Consider the following 19,092-nt stretch of genomic DNA (forward strand, 5'->3'; position numbering starts at 1 on the left):
GGACTTGGCGGGAGTCTTGACGGCTGCCAGGCTGGCCGAGTCCCATCCCGGGGTGTCCAGGTGCCGCGGTCATGTTCGTGTCCGACTTCCGCAAGGAGTTCTACGAGGTGGTCCAGAGCCAGGTGAGCCCTTCCTGGGCTCCGAGACTGGGGGAAGGGACGAGGGCGCGCGACCGTGGGGGCAGGAGGGGCCGGGGTTCTCGGGGCCGCTCTCAGCCAGCTCTCCCCCCGACAGAGGGTCCTTCTCTTCGTGGCCTCGGACGTGGACGCTCTGTGCGCTTGCAAGATCCTTCAGGTGAGGCCTGCTGGCTGGGCCGGCGAGGGCCGCGGGGGACCGGGGGCAGGCGCGAGGGGTGGACCGGGGCGGGAGCTCGGCCTGGGGCGGGGACTCCCGCCAGGTTGCGCCCGGGTTAGGTGGGTTAGAGGAGAAGCCGGCAGAAGGCCACAAGCTGGGCACAGAACGGCTGCGTTGGAGAGACCGGTAGACCTGCAGCGCCTTCTCACCGTTGGGGTTCGAGGCAGAAGAATCTGACAGTCGAGGGCACTGGGGTGTCATCAGGGATTCTGGAGATACTGACTCCTTAATCTAATAGGAAAGAGCGTTGTTGTTCCGTCCCTCAGTCGTGTCCGACTCTTTGTGACCCCATGGACTGCAGCACACCAGGCTTCCCTGTCCTTTACCTTCTTCCGGAGTTTACTCAAAGTCATGTTCTTTGAGTCAGTGATGCCATCCAACCATCTGATCTTGTTATCCCCTTCTCCTGCCTTAGATCTCGCCCAGCATCAGGGTCTTTCCCAATGAATCAGCTCTTCTCATCAGGTGGCCAAAGTACTGGCACTTCAGCATCAGTCCTTCCAGTGAATATTCAGGGTTGATTTCCTTTAGGATTGATTGGTTTGATCTCCTTACTGTCCGAGGGACTCTCAAGAGCCTTCTCCAGCACCAGAGTTTGAAGGCATGAATTCTTCAGTGCTAAGGAAAGATTGTTGTTGTTCGGTTTTAAATATGGTTCAGGGCTTCCCCGATGGCTCAGCAGTAAAGAATCCACCTGCAATGCAGGAGACGTGGGTTTAATCCCTGGGTCAGGAATATTCCCTGGAGCAGGAAATGGCAACCCACTCTAGTATTCTTGCCTGGAGAACCCCATGGAATCTGGCAGGCTACAGTCCACGGGGTTTCAAAAAGTCAGGCCTAAATGACTGAGCATGTGGCCACACAGGCAAGGTTTATAGGAGCTTTGGTCAGGCCCTTGGGTCGGGAACGACTCACCAAAAACCTGGAAACAGCGAGTTTTTCAGCAGTGTGTTCCTTTGGTGATGTTCAGCAAAACTGAGGTACGGCTCAGTGGACTTTCATGTTCCCATTACCTCCTTGCTGACGTCAACGTTCACTAACCTTACGTTAGCATCTGTTGTCTCTCAGCCCATCTTTTTTTTCTTGTAATGTGCATTTGATGGACAGGGAGGCCTGGCGTGCTATGATTCACGGGGTCGGAAAGAGTCGGACACGACTGAGCGACTGAACTGAACTGAACTGAACTGAATGTGTGTTTCAGGATGGATTGCAGACGTTCTAAATACAGTAGGCTTTGAAAATTCTCTCTCTCCAGGCCCTGTTCCAGTGTGACCACGTGCAGTACACGCTGGTTCCAGTTTCTGGGTGGCAAGAACTTGAAACTGCATTTCTAGAGCATAAAGAACAGGTATGAGAGACGCATTTGAGAATATTGGGCTTTATCTCTCAATTGGCAACTTCTTAACACTGAGCATTCTTTCTCTTTCTACGATGGTGCTTCCCAAGTGGTGCTGGTGGTGAAGAACTCAATATTTATACAATGGCTTGTGTGTATTTCTAACTATCGACTTTCTTAGGTTACACAGAAGAGAGAAGTGAGTCCTGTGTGTGGTGACTTACCGTCCAATCGCAGGGACAAAATTGACAACAAAAACAAGATCGTGAATAAGGACAATCTCTAGCTCTGAACCTGTGTTTAGACACATTTCACTCTCAGGTGCTTGGAATTTGGAAGGTTGTTTCTGATACAGCCTGGTTAAAATTACTTTACATTAGATCATTATTTCACATTTATTTTTCCAAGAAGTGTATCCCAGTTTCCAACTGGAAATTCAGGAACATACTTTCTCCCTTTGGAATTTGGGCCATAGAGACCAGGTCTCTTCTCAGCTCTACATGGAGCTATTATGAGAGACGGGACGTCTGAGACCCCACCGCCCCCCGGGGAGGCGCTGCTCTCTGGAAGAGGGTCTCAGAGTTTCTGGCTGCAAGGAGGACTGTCTGGCAGAGACAAGTCCTCGCCTGGTGCTCCTGTCATCATGAGAGGGATCTATGCCAGATCATATTTACAAGGAAAGAGTTTTCTGTAGTGATAGGATGTAACAAAAAGCTTTACTTTAAATATTTAGTGTTAGTTGCTCAGCTGTGTCCCACTCTTTGCAACCCCATGGACTGTAGCCCGCCAGGCTCCTCATTCCATGGGATTTCCAAGGCAAGAATACTGGAGTGGGTTGCTATTTCCCGCTCCAGGGGATCTTCCCGACTCAGGGATTGAACCTGGGTCACCTGCATTGTCAGGCAGACTCTTTACCATCTGAGCCACCAGGGAAGCCCGACTTAATAGTCAGGTACTTGTTAAATGCGAGCTACCTCAGACTTGCTGGAATCTGACCGGGTGCATTGCTGCCAGGACAGAGAGGAGTCTGTCGCAGAAGACTGGGTGACAGGTTGGGAGGGACCCCGCTATGCATTTGAACTCTAGGTCTGCCCACATCTTCTGAACCCCGTGCCTGAGGCCAGAAGAGATTTGGCCTTTGCCTACTCCTCGTTGGCAGGACAGTCATGGTACCTGCCTCACAGTGTCATCCTGGAAATGAACTTGTGCATGGGGTTGTTAAAGCACTTGGCACAGGCCAGCTGTGGCCATCTCTGGAGCCCCTTGCAAGCAGGGCCTCACCGTGCATCGGGCTGGATGAGTCCCTGCAGGACTCAGGCCTGGTGCTGAAGGCAGATGGCCGGCCCCGTGCGCTTACTCACCGCACCCCCTCCTTTGTCCAGTTCCGCTATTTCATCCTCATAAACTGTGGCTCGAACGTGGATCTGTTGGATATCCTCCAACCCGATGAAGAGGCCGTGTTTTTCGTGTGTGACACTCACAGGCCAGTCAATGTTGTGAACGTGTACAGCGACACCCAGGTAGGCCGGACTCCCCGAGCTCTCCTGTCCGTCTGTCTGTCCCTTTCATGCCACAGCGTCAGGCCTGGTGTTCTTGGCAAGGCATGTGTCCATCTTGCCTATAGGGGCTGGAGCAGCCTGAGGACAGGCCCTGGTCTTGTCCACCTTTGATGAGAAACACGTCACCTCCCTCAGAGGTGCTCAGAAGGCATGTGTGGGACTCGCTTGACCCAGGAGGCACAGGGTCCAGAACCTGCTCCGAGTGCACTCCGAGCTCAGGCCAGCCAGCTTTATTGACTATCCGGACCTCAGAGGCACCTGCCCTCTAAATGGGGCAGGACGCTCCCTGGCTGCCCGGGTGGTGTGGGGTCCAGGACAGTCGTGTGGGGCCCGGTGAGCCTGGCATGAGCTCTCTGAGCCGCCCGTGGGCACACACCCACAGTAGCCTCAGCCCTGAAAGCCTCTCACGAAGGACCTCTTTTAGGGACAGGACTTTTGCTCGCTGCGAGGTCACAGGTCTCTGTGTCCTTGGTTGGAGGCTGAGGTGCAAGGTGTTCATTTTGTTGGCTGAATGTGGGCCTAAGAGGGAGTGTTTTATCCAGACTCCCAGGCTGCGATTCATGGGGTCGCAGAGAGTCAGACACGACTGAGCGACTGAACTGAACTGAAGTGACCGAGGAGTCGTACCGTCTGCAGGCTCCGTACTCTCTGTGTACTGAGTCGGGTGCAGATTTGGAAGATAAGACTCTGGGAGAGAAAACGTGTGATGGATAGTTTTCCATTAAGGAGAGGGGAGGTTGATGGCTCTGTGTTTTAATCATAGATCAGATTGCTCATTAAACAAGATGATGACCTTGAAGTTCCCGCCTATGAAGATATCTTTCGGGATGAAGAGGAGGATGAAGAACACTCGGGAAATGAAGGCGATGAGGGGTCAGAGCCCTCTGAGAAGCGCACACGGCTGGAGGAGGTGGGTTTGCACCTTTCACCACAGTCTTAAGGAGCTGGTCACTCCTGAAGGTCAAGGGTCAGCCCAGAGCCTGTGGGCCCAGGCAGAGCTGGAAGGCAGAAGGTTGGGCACTGACTCTGGGCAGAATGTCTATTTGGATCTCCTGCCCATTTTTTTATTAGGTTGGTTTATTTGTGTTTTTTTTTTTAACTGAGCTGTTTGAGCCCTTCTGACCAGCCTGGGAGTCCCACAGGCGTGAGGGCAGGGTACAGGACACCACTCGGCACTGTGAGGAAGGTCAGAGAATTCTTTGTTAATCTACCAACAAAACCTGGGGGTTTTACATAATAACCTTCACCAGGTGTACAGTTCCGTGAGGTTTGACAGACGTATGAAGTCACGAGATAGGGAGGCGTTCCATCACCCTCCAGAAGGTCCCTCGTCAGGACCGTCACGTGCCATTACACACCAGTTCTGACGTCACTGCAGATCACACGCAGGTGTCGGAAGTGAGCTGAAATCGCGTGTGCACCTTGCCCGCGTCCCCAACGGTGACCTGTCAGCCCCTGAAGTAGGACGCGGGACACCGCTGTCACCACAGAGACCCCTGCTGGCTCCCCCTCCCACCCGCTGGCCTGCCGTCGGATCTGAACCCTCCCAGGCCAGGGCTGAGCTCCTGGCTCTTGCTCAGCCCTCTGTTCTCTTTGTCGTGGTCAGGAGATTGCAGCGCAAACCCTGAAGAGGAGGCAGCGGAGAGAGTGGGAGGCCCGGAGGTGAGACTGCGTCCCGTGGCGGGAAGGCGGCCAGCAATGCCCGTCTCTGCTGCACGCTAGGGTCATGGCTTGCGTTAGCGCCTCTTGGCCGGCGCCTGCGCCCCTCCGTTTCGCTTCTGGTCCCGCGAGGGCCAGGCCGGTCCCCAGGTCGCCCAAACACACTGTCCATTGGGGGTGATGCCCTGGTCCTTTGGTGTCCTAATTTCTAAGTATAGATCCTTCTGTTTACAAACTCTCACAAATCGGATAGATGGCAATTGTGTGAAACATCTCGTAGGGAAAAGAAAGTGTATAAAAGAAACTTAAGTTACCCAGACTTCCTTTTCACCCTGCACATCGTGTTTCTTGGGTGCCTTGGGATTTTAGCATCTTCCCCAGTGTTTTCTTCCTGTTCTGCTCCCTGGTGAAGCCCCGGCGTCTTGTGTCCTTACAGGAGAGACGTCCTCTTTGACTACGAGCAGTACGAGTATCATGGGACGTCGGTGGGTACAGACGGGTGCGGGCACGGTCCCGGCCACACTGTGGGGGCCACCGTCCTAGAACAGGAACAGGACGGTGCCTCCCAGCCCCGCAGCCGCCTCTGTGTGGCCAGGGGGAGGGCTGAGCCTCTAGGCCTCTGCTGGGTGAAACGTCACTCAGGCCAGGGCTGCCCGAGGGGTGGCAGCTGTTGTTTCTGCTCATCGTGAGGACACTGAACGGGCCTGTTCATCTATGCAGGGGGCTAGGACTCTGGGCTCGCACAGGCCCTTCAGTGTCCTTGTGTCCTGGGACGAAGTTTGTACGAAAGACACATCGTGTCAGCTTGGGGTCGCTGAGCACAACCTGGGACCTTGAGGAGCCCCAGAAAATAGGTTTCCAGTGAAGCATGCTGTGTCTAGTCTTAGAATCTGGTCCTGGGGCCCTGACTCTGAGCCCGTATTTCCAGAGGCCTTGTGTGGCCAGGGCCCCACTGGCCTCTACAGGACGGTCCTTCTGAGGCACAGGCGGACAGTCTGGCCGGGAACAGACCCCCGGCCCCTCAGATGCCGGACGCTCCCTCGGAGGCTAGCCTCCTCGGAGCTGCTGAAGGAGACCTGGAGTCTCAGGGCAGATGGGTTTTAGGGCTCCCAATCGGACCCTTCTCCCCCACCCCAACTCCGTGTGGGACATTGGGGCCCAGGCAGCGTGGGCTTGGCCCTACCCTGAGCAGGACCACCGGCCTCGGCCCGTCTCTTTTGTAGGCTGCCATGGTGATGTTCGACCTGGCGTGGCTGATGTCCAAGGACCTGAGCGACATGCTGTGGTGCGTGGGCCCCTCCGAGCAGTCAGGTCCCCTGCGGCCGGGCCGGGCCCCTGCCAGTGCTGGCGGCAGCCCCGTCCTGTACTCGTGCAGGGGCCTGGTTTGCTTCCTGACTGTGGCCCTCAGCGCACACAGACTCGGGGGGGACAGTGGAGTGTCACGGGCCCAGAGGGTCCGGGGGTGGGGCCTGGGCTGTCAGCCCTTCCCAGCTGACCGGTCAGCCTTGCTGCCCAGCAAACTTGAGTGTGAGGTTTGAGCGAGCCCACGTGCTGCCTGGCACCTCTGCAGCCCTGGTGGGCGGTGAGCTCCAGGGCAGGGTTGCCCCTGGGCCGCCTGCGGGTCTGCTGGGGCCTGGTGCAGTGGAGTGTCTGGGTCAGACCCCACTGGCCGGAGGTGCCTGCGAGTGCCACTCGCCCGTTCCCAGCTGTGTCCTCTCCCTCCAGGTGGGCCATCGTTGGACTCACGGACCAGTGGGTGCAAGACAAAATCACCCAGTAAGGGCGCGTCCCCAGGCTGCCTGAGGCCGGCGCAGCGGGCTTGCCGTAGGGGCTAGGGGGCCGCGTCCCTGCGGGGGCCTTTGAGGAGGGGCTGCCGTGGGCCTGGGTCCAGTCATGTGTGGCCTTGTGTGGACCCTCAGCAGCGGTGGGGGGTGCTTGCCCCGGGCCCGGTGGGCGGGGCGGCGAGCCCAGGCGTGCTGTCCTCCAGGGTGAAGTACGTGACCGACGTGGGCGTGCTGCAGCGGCACGTGTCCCGGCACAGCCACCGGCGTGAGGACGAGGCGCACGCGCTCTCCGTGGACTGCGCACGCATCTCCTTCGAGTACGAGTATCCTCTGCTGTGTTCAGGGGCGACCCGTGTCTTAGGCCGCTGGCGCTGGAGACTCCCAGCTCCGGGTGTGGCCACAGGGTCCCCTTGATCTCGCTGTGCGTCCACCCCTCCCAGGCTCTCTGTCCGGGTCAAGTCACGCTGAGGTCGGGGAGCCCCAGGGCCCCGGGGCGGCTGGTGGTGCAGGTGGCGGCCCGGGGCGGGGGCGGCTCGCGTGCGGCTGCAGCTCCTTGACGCGGCCCAGCCTCCGCCTGGCTCTCTACCAGCACTGGTCCCTCCATGACAGCCTGTGCAACACGTGCTACACGGCGGCCAGGCTCCAGCTCTGGTCCCTGCACGGGCAGAAACGGCTGCAGGAGTTCCTCGCAGACGTGGGGTGAGTGTCCCCGAGGCCCCGCCCCGCGGCCCCCCACCCACTCCGCGGAGCCCCGAATCTGGTCATTCTGGAGTGTCCAGGCTGGAGTGGCGGCCAGGGTTCCCGCCTCCTGTGACCAAGCGCCCCCTCCCCAGTCTCCCCCTCAAACAGGTGAAGCAGAAGTTTCAATCCATGGACGTCTCCTTGAAGGAGAATTTGCGAGAAATGATTGAAGAGTCTGCAAATAAGTTTGGGTAAACTCAAATTTCTATGGATTAAACTTTGTCAGGGTTTCAGTTTTAGCCACATTCTGAAAATAATGCAGAAAATGAGAATACGGAAATAATTGGGACCTTCTCTTTGGGTTAAAAATAGAACCTCTTAAAGTACCTGGAAAGTCTGGAATTGGGGCCGAGATGCAGACGTTTGCAGTTGACCCGGCCTGTCTGTCTCTGGACCCTGGGATCCCCCTGGGGCCCGGTTCAGACGAGGTGTGCCCAGCGCATCTGCTGGCCCTGCGGAGGGCACGGGCCTGGCTGCTCCTGGCGTCCTGGGACACCCCGCCCCCTGCACACACACAGCCAGCTCCTGCTGCGCCCCACAAGCTGACGGCCTGGTGCTGGGCGCTCGGCATCCCTGCTGCGGGGCTGGTGTGCGGGCCTCCTGCCCTATCTGTTCTCTGACCAGAAGGGCCGTGCCGTGAGAATCTGTGGGGGCTGGCGTGGGGGGGCGGTGACGTCTTGCGGGGGTGCCGGCCCTGGAGCTGGCCCAGCACAGGCCGCTCTGGGCACACGCAGACGGCCGCTACATCGCTTGCCCCGCTGCAGCATGAAGGACATGCGCGTCCAGACTTTCAGCGTCCACTTTGGCTTCAAGCACAAGTTCCTGGCCAGCGACGTGGTCTTCGCCACGATGTCGCTGATGGAGAGCCCCGAGCACGGCTCCGGGACGGACAGCTTCACGCAGGCCCTGGACAGCCTCTCCAGGTAGTGGACGTGGCCGCGGCCCAGCCCCACCGGCCACTCCCGCCCCCGTCCCGCCCTGCCTCGGAGGCCCTCACGCAGGCGTGACCAGGGACGCGGGAGACACGCGGCCGGATTCAGGGGGAGTGCTTTCCTTCCGTGTGATTCTTAGATTTCTCCACTGTCTCGCCTCCCGTGCCTCTTTGGGCGCCTCTGTCTCTTTTAGTCCAGTCTTCTCTTCTGAAGTGTTTTCCTTCTGTTTCCGTTTCCCTGTCCCGCTTCCTGAGACGCACCGTCTTTAACTGTCTTCTGACTTGTTTTGAAATAGGACGTTAGGGTTCTGGGCCTCTGAGGATGCGTCTTTGTAGTCAACCTTCCTTCTCGAGAGCGAGGCTGTTCTCCTTGTCCTTTCTCCTGTGGGTGACTGTGACCAGATTGGGCCATTTCTCGTGTGTTGCGCGTTCAGTCTTCCTGACTGTTTCGGGGGGGCTGCCCTGGCCCCTGGTCGTTGCCACGACTGCCGCGTGGCCCCTGGGGCCTCGGCCTGCGGCTGCCTGGTCTTCTGTCTTCCTGAGGCCTCCGCTCCTCTGCCGCCGCCCTGATGCTGACACTGCGTCTGCTGGCCAGCTGGGGGCCTCCTCCCCCTGCGCTCGCTCACAGGCAGCGGTGTTGCTCCCTGTGTTCCGAGTGTGAGTCTTAGAACCAAAGGTCACTGGTTCTACAATGTCATTGCTCCGTCTTTATCTAGGAGTATGGGAAAATCCAAACACTACTGTCGGCCGTCCCCACCCGTCTTAGAGCCGATGGGCCAGCCTCGGCCATTGTCCGCTGACTTCCTGCCGCAGCAGAGCGCTGAGCCCTGTCTGTGTGCCTTCCCCCCGTCCAGACAGTGCTGCCCCGTTGTTAGCTCCTTCTTAGCTTTAGCATCCTCGAGTCTTGGTCCTCTCTCCCAGGTCGTGAGGAAAGGTTGGCAGCGTCCCTCGTTTTCCCCTCCCCCGCCCCTCTCTCGATGTGAAAATGCTTCCGTGTGTTCACCTCTGATAATGCTGAGTCGAGGGGCAGAGGACCGAATGTGAGCTGTCTCACCTGTGGCTGTAGGCTGATTCTGAGGGATGAAGCTCAGTGAACAGTGGTTCGTGGTTGGGCTGATAAAATATCCCAGAGTCTCTAACGCAGGGCGGGTGTGTGTGTTACTCACTCTGCTGCTGCTGCTGCTGCTAGGTCACTTCAGTCGTGTCCGACTCTGTGTGACCCCATAGACGGCAGCCCACCAGGTGCCCCCGTCCCTGGGATTCTCCAGGCAAGAACACTGGAGTGGGTTGCCATTTCCTTCTCCAATGCATGAAAGAGAAAAGTGAAAGTGAAGTTGCTCAGTCATGTCCGACTCTTAGCGACCCCATGGATTGCAGCCCACCAGGCTCCTCCGTCCATGAGATTCTCCAGGCGAGAGTTCTGGACTGGGGTGCCACTGCCTTCTCCAGTAGTCACTCAGTTGTATCCAATTCTTTGTGGCCCCATGGACTGTGTCTGGCCAGGCTCCTCTGTCGGTGGGATTCTCCAGGTTAGAAGACTGGAGTGGTTGCCATTGCCTCCTCCCGGGAACCTTCCTGACACAGGGGTTGAACCCGCGTCTCCTGCTTTGCGGGAGGATCCTTTGTCGTCTGAGCTACCTGGGCGGTGACCACATTCCTTCCGGCCGTGCAGCTCTTTGTTTTCCCTGGAGCCTCCTTTACCGCATCCGTTCCCAGCTCTCATCCCCGAGCGCCTTCTGTCCAGGAGAGCCTGGGGCTGTGACCTCGGCTCCAGGCCACCAGGCCTGCTGTCGACCACCCAGACAGTGGACCGGGGCGGCCGGGCTCCTGGGCTGTCTGCACGCCCTCATTCTGCAGGAGTGTTACTCTCAAGCGGCTCTTAAAGAAGGGGCTGCTGAGGGAAAGATTCTGTGCCCTAGCACGTCTGACGGCGTCCTCCACCCTCATTTGGGTGCTGGTCTGGCTCGTGCAGAATTCGGGGTTCCTCCCCGCCTCCTAGCTGCTGAGGTGCTGAGGACCGGTCCAAGCCGTTTTGGTTCTTGTTTCTCTGTAAGTGCACCCCAGACCCCACCGGAAGTTCTCGGGACCTTTTTCAGTTCTCAGCGTGCGAGAGGTCTGTGGTGCGTGGGGCGGGCTGAGCTTCCGGGTGAGCCCGAGGGCACGCTTTTGGACTTTGTCTTCACTGTCCCCCTCCCCGCAACTCGTCTGTCTCTCGATCTTCCTAGACCCTGGGAAGGCGCTCAGCCTCTCAGTCTCGGGTTTGCCTTCTGTCTCCCAGGTTTTGGCTCATCTGTGTGAGGAGCTCTTCTGGACTTTATCCTATAGCCTTCAGGGGAGCTCTTTATGTGCTGCAGCCATCATTCTTTCCACAAACACGTCTCAGTTTCTGATTGTTCCATGTTCATAGCATCCTGTTCTTGGTTTATGAATGTATTGCCCAAATTTCTCTGAAGACACCAACTGGCCTTCATTTTAACCATTCTTCTGGTTCCAGATATGTCCAGTCTCTTCTAAGGCTATGTTTTCGGGCCACAGGTCTTTCTCAAGTGTCTGGTGCTCCTCAGTCACCAGTTCGGGGGTGCAGGGCGGCGCTGTGGAAGCCCAGCAAGCCCAGGGTCTCTGGGGACGATCTGCAGGTGGAAGGCACGGCCTCGTCTTGGCAGGCGGGAAGCCAGTGTGGCATTTCGGGGTCCTCACCTCCTGGGTATGGAGGTTCTCTTGAAGACCTCACTGCTCCACAGAGGGGAAGCCCCCTTGGACTGGGAGAAGGGGCGGGGTCCCTGGTACCCCCATGCCTCACCGGCCAGAACCCTGCAGGTTACCTCGGCTGGCTTCCAGTCTCCTGTCCTCCGACGCCAGCCCCTCCCCGTGACGTCCATCCCCGTGGATAATCACTGTCGCTCCTTCTCACATGGGAGCCGGGCGCCCCTGCGAGCTGTGGCGCCACCACATGTCTGCCGTTGCAGGGGTAACCTGGACAAGCTGTACCACGGCCTGGAGCTCGCCAAGCGGCAGCTGCGTGCCACGCAGCAGACCATCGCCAGCTGCCTCTGCACCAACCTCGTCGTCTCCCAGGGGCCCTTCCTCTACTGCGCCCTCATGGAGGTCAGCTCCCTTGCGCGCGCACCCCCGCCAGGTGCTCCGGCCGCCCCTGACCGCACGCCCTGCACCCACAGGGCACCCCGGACGTGGCGCTGTTCTCTAAGCCCGCCTCCCTGAGCCTGCTAAGCAGACACCTGCTCAAGTCCTTCGTGTGCTCGGTGAGGGTGGGGGGCCTCCGGGGCTGGGGTCCTGTTGAGCAGAGGCAAGTGGGGGAGGCGTGGGCCTGGGAGGACCTCCTGGAGGAGGTGACAGCCACGTGAGGACCTGGAGCAGTTGTGGGGGGAGCAGCCGGGGCCTGGGAGGGCCTCCTGGAGGAAGGGACAACCACGTGAGGACCTGGAGCAGTTGAGGGGGAGCAGCCGGGGGCCCCGGAGGCTGGGGCGGTGGCTTGGGACTCGGGCATCTCGGGGCTCCCGGGCGCTGGGGGCGCTCACCCGGGCACAGGCTATGACCGAGGTGCGCGTCCTCCCCCGGCAGACAAAGAACCGGCGCTGCAAGCTGCTGCCCTTGGTGATGGCCGCTCCCCTGAGCGCGGAGCAGGGCACCGTGACCATGGTGGGCATCCCCCCAGAGACGGACAGCTCAGACAGGAAGAAGTGAGTCCAGGGGCCGGGTCTGGGGGGTTCCAGCCTCAGTGCCAGGCCGGGGACGGCCTTCTCCGCCTCGGCCCCAGCGCCCTGTGCCCCCCCTCCCCTCCCCTCCCCTGGCCCATCCCAGCCCGCCGCGTGTGCCTGGGACCCCACCCCACACACTCTGCAGGGCGTGGGAGGTGCTGGGGGCATACCCGCTCGAGGGCTGAGCAGGGCTGGGCTTGGGGCCGGGGGGTGGGCAGCGGCCATCCAGAGTGGCCTGAGGCCCTGGGTGGTAGCCAGCGAGCATGCCTCTGTGTCCCCAGCTTTTTCGGCCGGGCGTTTGAGAAGGCGGCAGAGGGTACCAACTCCCGGGCACTGCACAACCACTTTGATCTCTCTGGTGAGCGTCCCTGCACGGCGCCCGCGAGGCGCCCAGGGCCCCTGCCGGCAGCCCTCCTACCTTGGGCCTGCGCCGCGGCCCAGCCTCACGGTCCAGCCTGAGGCCACTTCCCCGGAGCCCCAAGGCTGCCCAGCAGAGGCTGCGGGGGCCAACCCTTGGGAGCTGCCAGCGTGCACACCACCCGCAGCCTCTGAGCGCCAGGGGGGGACAGGGTCACGTTTGGCCCTGTCTGCTGTCTGTCTCTCCGACGTGAGGGGCTTCACCGCGGTGCAGTGAGCCCAAGCCGCTGTAATAGAGCAGCACAGTGGGTGGAGGGGCATGAGACCACGGAGATGGACTCCTCCCCATGCGGGGGGCCGGCTGGTCAGGGTCTCGCAGGGCTGCTCCCCCGAAGCCCCTCTGCTGGGTGTGTAGACGCCGGCGTCCCCTGGGTCTGTGCTCTTCTCTTCCACAAGGGCTTCAGTCAGACCAGCTCAGGTCCCTCCATAGTGACCCCCAGTAATCTGGTCACCTCTTTAAAAGCCTACTTCCACAGACTTCCTTACTGGTTCAGTAGCTGAGAATCAGCCTTGCAACGCGGGGAGCACGATTTGAACCCCTGGTTGGGGAGCTAGGAGCCCACATGCTGCGGAGCTGCCGGGCCATGTGCTCTGGCGCCCGTGGGTCACAACCAGAGATCCCTCAGAGACAGGCCTGACACAGCCAAGCCCGGCGGCGCAGCGGGGAGGACCCTGCCTGCCGGTGCGGGAGACACCAGAAACGAGGGTTCGATCCCAGGGTCGGGAAGCTCCCCTGGAGGAGGGCGTGGCAACCCTCTCCAGTGTTCCTGCCTGGAGAATCCCACGGACAGAGGAGCCTGACGGGCTACTGGCCATGGGGTTGCAAAGAGTCAGATGCAACTGAGGCCCAAGACCTGCCTTCCCCCTACAGCCTCTGGGGTCTGGAGCCGGCATCTTCCCACCAGGCCATTCTCGTTGCAGCCTCATGGAGGCGGTCCCCCCAGCAGCAGCCCCCTCCTCCCATTTCAGACCTGAGACCGGAGGTGGTGCTGGCCGGCTGGCAGGACACCCCGGCTTCCCCAGGTTGGGGCCTCCAGGGCGGAGCTGCTTGGCTCCCCCACGCCCAGGCAGGTGGGTGGCCGGGCCAGCCTGCCCCTTCTGAGGGCTCAGCAGGCCGCGTGGGGCAGAGTGCCCAGGGAGCCAGGCGCGCATGGAATGTGGGGGGTTGCTGCCGGCCCGTGGGAGTCAGTGGCGCCCCTGGCCGCCCCGGCCCCATTCCAGCGGTGTTTTCCTTTCATTAATGCAGTGATTGAGCTGAAGGCCGAGGACCGCAGCAAGTTCCTGGATGCGCTCGTGACCCTGCTGTCCTAGGGTGAGTCGGGCAGGCTGTGCTGGAGCTTTGCCACAGAGCCCCGCTTCTCATGCTCGAGGCCAGGCGGGGCCCTGCGGAGACGGGCACAGCGCCTTCCCCCGGGGCCGCCTGCCCCAGGCTAGCAGGGACGCAGCAGGTGCGCTGAGCAGGCTGAGCTCATTAGGCTCCTGGAGTCCCTTCATGGGGAGCCGGAGTCTGCCCTGCTCTGGCCACCGGGTTGGTCAGGCCCTGGGCTGGGACCCGCGGGGCATCTGTCAGCACAGACTGACAGCCCAGGTGCTGCTCGGCTGCCCCCACCGCAGCGCCCCAGGGCCCTTGGGAGATGGGCGGGGCCCTGCTCTGTCCAGTGAGCCCTTCAGCCCAGGCCCCCCGCGGCAGAGGCCCAGCCCAGCCCCGCCCTGAGCCCTGGCTGGGACACAGGCCCCGTCCTGGCTCCGGAATGGGTGTGGGGGTCCCTCCTGCCGGCCCAAAGTCTCCAGCCCCTGGTTCTCTGCTGACCTCAGGACACAGGAGCCCCAGTGGCTCCACTGAGAACAGTCTGGGGCCTCCGGGACCCCAGCCTCTCTCGGGGGGAGCACGGGACTTGGGATCAGATTTGGGTCTTCTGTGAAGTCTGTGGGGGACCCTCACCAGGCTGTCCCTGTGTCCTCATCTGAAACAGGGCTGACACCCCTTGGGCCTGGAGAGCGGGGCCTCAGCAAGGGCCCTGGGGGCTTGAGTCAAAGGTTCCAAGTGCGGGTCTCTGCAGCGGGGCGGGCACTGGGGACAGGCCCTTCCCTGCAGCCGGCCGAGTGATGACATCGTGCCCGTGTGAGCCGCACGGAGCCCGGGTGGGCCAGCCTGGGAGAGTGGGGGCAGCCTGGGCGGGGCCCGCAAGGGGAGGAGGTGCTGGGCCAGGTGGCCTTCGGGGCCTCAGGCAGGCGGGCGGCAGGGACCCCAGCCGTGAGTGCTGGGCTGCTCGAAGCAGCCAGTTGGCCGGAAGGCTTGGTCGCTGTCTGATCCGGGGAACCGTTAGAACTGTTTACATTTATTTTTTCTTTTCTGTCTTTTCCAGAGTTTGATTTCTTCAGCAGTAACCTCCTCCTCCTTATTTGTGTTGACTTGCTGTTATTTAGGTTGTAAGTTATGGACATGGTTTTAGACGCAGAGACAATGGTTTTTAACGGAATAAAATGGCGCCTTAATCTTGGGTCTGGTCACAGGGCCAGCACTTGGTTGTTCCCTGAGCCTTCTGTGTCCAGAGGGGCCTTGGTCCTGTGTCCCAGGCACCCTGCCGCCCAGCGGGAAGTCCACGTGGGGAGTGACCTCGGGGCTCCCTGGACAGCCGTGGGTGGAGCCCCGGCCCCCAGCGCCCGTGCTGACCGCCATGGTGCCAGCAGGACCACCCGCTCTAGCTTCCGGCCTCTTCCTCTGTCCACTGGTCTCAGACCCATGCTCTTGACTGCGCACCCGTCCAGGCCCACCCTCCACTCACCCCAGCACCTGTCTGCCCAGGCAACCCTGCTTTGTGGCACCCCGGGTGGGGACTGAGCGCGAGGCCCAGTTCAGGAAGGGGGGCCGAGGGCCACATGGTCAGCGTCAGCCCTGTCCCATTATGGGAGCTCCAAGCTGGGTGGGCCTGCAGGTCTGAAGCCGTGGGCTGGGCTGTCCCCAGAGCGCCCGCGCGGGTTGAGGGTGGCCAAGGGTGCCCCCTCTGCCTGTTGGCAAGGAGACCATCCTTCACACACATGGCTGACACTCCGGCCTCTGCCTGGAGTTGAGGGCCCAGGGAGCAGGCAGGCTGGAGGAAGCACAGTGGTTTGGGCAGCTGTTAGGTTGATGGGAACAGCCCGGAAATCAGGTCCAGAAGTTGAACGTGGGTGGGGGGGCGTCTCTGGGGGGCCTGGGGGAGGGTGGTGGCCAGTGCGGTGGCTGCCCTGGGGCCACGGCTCCTCTGGAGGGGAGTCTGCCCCCTCCCAGGAGGGCCGGAAATTCGCCCTGATCGGGGTGGGGATGGCAGCCTGGCCCCCGGGGCCCCACGCTCCCCACCCTGGCCGTGTGCAGGAGCCAGGGCTGGGCAGCGACCATTCGGGGTCCCGGTGGGGGCCTGGGCCTGCAGTCAGCTCAGCAGTGTCCACGGGCTGTGCCCGGCACTGGTGGGGCCCTGTGGCCAGGGCAGACGGGCTGAGCCCAGGACCACACACACCCCGTCCTGGGGGCTGCTCCGGGTCAGGCCCAGGTGGCGATGCTACCAAGGCTGCTGGGGGCCTCCGCCCGGGGGCCTGGCCCTCTGTGCTCTTCCCGCTGGGGGGAGCTCGCGCCCCCAGACAGTTCAGCCTCCCTGGAAGTCCTGGGACTCGGGGCCAAGTTCACAGCAGCTGCCCTGAGCCGCCGCCTCATGTTCTGCTCCTCCCCACAGGGCAGCCTGGCCAGGCCTGGGAGACTCCTTGCCTCGGGACCCCAGGAGCCTAATGAGCTCAGCCCCCTCAGCACCCAGGCCTCCTGGATGTGAACTGGGGCAGATGCCACACCCTCCCCACTGGTGGGTCTGGAGCTCCTCCAGCAGCCTGGATCCCATCCATTGTCCTCCTGCCCCGGCCTTTGGCAGACGGGGAAAATGCATTAATTCAGAGTGCTTAGAAGAGGGCTGGAAGCACTGAGATCTTGGTGGGTGTCACAGGTCTGGCCCACTCTGCCATTGTGGGGTGCCCACCCAAGGCCTGATTATGGCCAGCACCGGCTCCCGGGGGCCCCACCCCCAGGAGGAAGGACACCGGGTACACCCAGCAGGGGCTGACATGGACATGCTGACGGCTGGCCCAAGTCCGGGCTGGCTGCCAGGACACCAGGGTGGGCGCAGGCCTCTGCAGGGAGTCAGGGTGGGGGGCTGGAGTCCAATCTGGGCAGCCAACCACGAGGGCCTCCTCCCCGTGGCGTCGTGGCTGTCGAGCTGCAGCCCCCTCTCCAGAGTCCCTCTTCCCGCTGCGCCTTGGCAGCAGAGACCTCGTCAGCGCCGTGCAGATGCCTGCCCGTGGGAGTGATCCAGGGATGGCTGAGCCCTGAGAGGGCAGGTGGGAAGCATCTGCCTGGTGGTGCCTCGCGCCCAGTCCCCTCAGCAAAGCCAGCAGCCCTGGCACTGCCTGCATCCCAGAACCCCCCACGCCTGCTGGGTCCACCTGCAGCAGCTGCTGGGGTCTGCCTCAGCCCCTGCACCCACCCCTCCCCCGGGGACTCAGCAGTGGCCCTGCTGGCGGCTGTTTCCACCCAGTGGGAAGGCGACCAGATGCCAGGGGACCTGAGAAGTGGCCGTGAGGTTTCCCAGTTCCCAGAGAGCCAGCCTTGCTTATTGGGAAGAAATTGGGTAGGTGGGCGGGTGAAAGGGGTGGGCACAGGGAGTGACGACAGAGGACAGGACACAGTGGGGAGGGTATCCAGACCGTTTACTAAGCAGAGTCGCACACCCCCCACAAGCTGCGAAGGTGGGCAGGGTCCCGGCCCCACACCCAGGATCTGGCGTCTGTAAGCCTCGCCTGGCAAAGTCCAGGGGGTGAGACAGGGAGGTCCAGCCCGTGGGTGTCGTCTAGTCCGGCTGTAAACGTCCCTCTGGCAGTCCAGGCTGGGGCCCCTGGGCTCAGTCTGTCCCTCTGAAATGTGGAGCCCCTGGGGAGGGAGCGGGTATCTCCAGTCCAGCGCCCACACAGCCGAAGGAACGCGCGCCCAGCCCATGTGGTGGGGCCAGGACCGCGCAGGAAAGTCACTGCTAGAGTCCTCCCGAGCGCGCATCGCCGTTGCGGGGCAGGGCGCAGCCCAGGCTGGCCGGGCGGCGGGAGAGGACGGGCCGCTGACCGGAGTCCAGTGTGGGCGCGGAGCCCCGAGTTACGGAGCCGGCGCGCGGCACACCCCAGCGGAGGCCGATCCCCCGACCGGTCCTCCCTCTCGCGGCCCCGCCTCAGACGTAGTTCTTCTTGTCATAGTCGCCGGTGGCCGTCGGCCGCCGCGACGCCGAGTACTTCACCGGGAAGCTGAAATCCGGGCGGCCGGTGCAGACCCAGGCGCCGCAGCACACGAGGCCGCCGCCGCACATGAGCAGCGCCGAGGCGGCCCAGCCAATGTAGAGCGCGGCTCCCAGCTCGTACTTCTGAGACATGGGCACGGTCGGGTCGTAGAACTCGCGGACCACGATGTTGGCGAACCAGCAGAGCGGCACCAGCGCCAGCAGCCCGCAGAGCGCGTAGAGCGCGCCGCCCGTGAGCGCCACGCGCGCCTTGGCCGGGCCGGGGGCCACGCAGGTGGTGCACTGGGCGCCTGCCAGGGTCACGAACAGCGCGACGAGCGCCAGCAGCACGGCGCCCACGGTGAGGGCCCGCGCCGCCTGCACCTCGGGGCTCAGCGCCAGCACGGAGTCGTACACCTTGCACTGCATGTGCCCTGTGCTCTGCACCACGCACGACATCCACAGCCCCTTCCAGGTGGTCTGCGCCGTCACGATGTTGTGGTCCAGGAAGGCCGTCACCTGCCACATGGGGAGCCCGCACGCCAGAATCAGGCCCACCCAGCCCACCAGGCACAGCACCAAGCCGAGAATCTCCAGCGCCGCCGACCCCATGGCTGGAGGCGAGACGCGCGCCCGACGGCCCGGGGCCTCGGGGCGCGCGCGGCTCACTCGTTCAGTCTCCAGGCCTCGCGGCACCGCAGTGCAGCCTCGGGTCTGCGGGCGCGTCTGGAGGGGCTTCCCTTTTGAAGGTTCGGGGGCGGACTCTGCCCCCCGCCCGGCCCTGCCCCTGCCACGGGCAGCCAATCCGCGCGCGGCCATCTGTCCGCAGCCAATCGCTGGCACCGCCGGCAGCCGGAGTAAGAGAAACAACTGCGCCCAGGGTAGCCGGGTAGCCGGGTAGTGGGCTGCGGGGGCGGGAGGAACCGCTGTCCTGGTCTCTGCCGAGCCCATTCGGGGGTGGTCTGGGGTGGCCGCGCACGCTCCGCGACCCACCACCCTGTGCGCCCCACCTCACCACTTCAGGAACTGCACGACCCCGAATCTGCACCGACTTACCCCAACACATTCCGGAACCAGCCGGTCGGTCCCTATCTCCTAGCTCCGGTTTCCCTGGCCCCGGTCGGCCGGCGCCCCCGCCATCGCCACTGCCCCGGGACCTGGGTTGGGGGCTTCCTCGGCCCTGCTCCCGAGTTAGCCAAGCATGGTGCTACTTGATCCTCCAGAAAGCTCACCCTGGAGTCCAGACCCAACCCAGGCCCCTTCTCCGCACCCCTACCGCGATGCCCCTCCAAGGGTCGACACTGTCTCCC

General features: G+C 62.2%; 2 protein-coding genes across 5 annotated transcripts; one reads left to right on the plus strand and one right to left on the minus strand.

The window, feature by feature from the left end:
• On the plus strand, positions 1 to 15,019 carry CDC45 (cell division cycle 45). 4 transcript variants are annotated; one of them, XM_005218206.4, is made up of 20 exons: positions 1 to 122; positions 235 to 294; positions 1,610 to 1,702; positions 3,073 to 3,210; positions 4,013 to 4,159; positions 4,856 to 4,911; positions 5,345 to 5,393; positions 6,132 to 6,193; positions 6,634 to 6,684; positions 6,896 to 7,015; positions 7,260 to 7,391; positions 7,526 to 7,624; positions 8,198 to 8,356; positions 11,331 to 11,469; positions 11,541 to 11,624; positions 11,944 to 12,062; positions 12,362 to 12,438; positions 13,467 to 13,568; positions 13,744 to 13,809; positions 14,864 to 15,019. In XM_005218206.4, the coding sequence occupies exons 1-19, from the start codon at positions 72 to 74 to the stop codon at positions 13,806 to 13,808; spliced, it is 1,803 nt and encodes a 600-aa protein (XP_005218263.1). In that variant the 5' UTR covers positions 1 to 71; the 3' UTR covers position 13,809; positions 14,864 to 15,019.
• A 2,192-nt stretch (positions 15,020 to 17,211) lies between these two features.
• On the minus strand, positions 17,212 to 18,486 carry CLDN5 (claudin 5). Its single transcript, NM_001076460.1, has one exon. The coding sequence runs from the start codon at positions 18,392 to 18,394 to the stop codon at positions 17,738 to 17,740; it is 657 nt and encodes a 218-aa protein (NP_001069928.1). The 5' UTR covers positions 18,395 to 18,486; the 3' UTR covers positions 17,212 to 17,737.
• Between the last annotated feature and the right edge of the window lie 606 nt (positions 18,487 to 19,092).

Source organism: Bos taurus, chromosome 17 (genome assembly GCF_002263795.3).
Source record: "Bos taurus isolate L1 Dominette 01449 registration number 42190680 breed Hereford chromosome 17, ARS-UCD2.0, whole genome shotgun sequence".
Taxonomy (NCBI): domain Eukaryota; kingdom Metazoa; phylum Chordata; class Mammalia; order Artiodactyla; family Bovidae; genus Bos; species Bos taurus.

What these genes read in the sequence shown, in the direction of transcription:
- CDC45 (XM_005218206.4), top strand. Translation starts at nt 72, where the DNA reads ATGTTCGTGTCCGACTTCCGCAAGGAGTTCTACGAGGTGGTCCAGAGC. An exon ending in AGCGCACACGGCTGGAGGAG is followed by an intron (nt 4,160 to 4,855) that starts GTGGGTTTGCAC and finishes TGTCGTGGTCAG; the next exon opens with GAGATTGCAGCGCAAACCCT. An exon ending in TCAAGTCCTTCGTGTGCTCG is followed by an intron (nt 11,625 to 11,943) that starts GTGAGGGTGGGG and finishes CTCCCCCGGCAG; the next exon opens with ACAAAGAACCGGCGCTGCAA.
- CLDN5 (NM_001076460.1), bottom strand. Translation starts at nt 18,394, where the DNA reads ATGGGGTCGGCGGCGCTGGAGATTCTCGGCTTGGTGCTGTGCCTGGTG.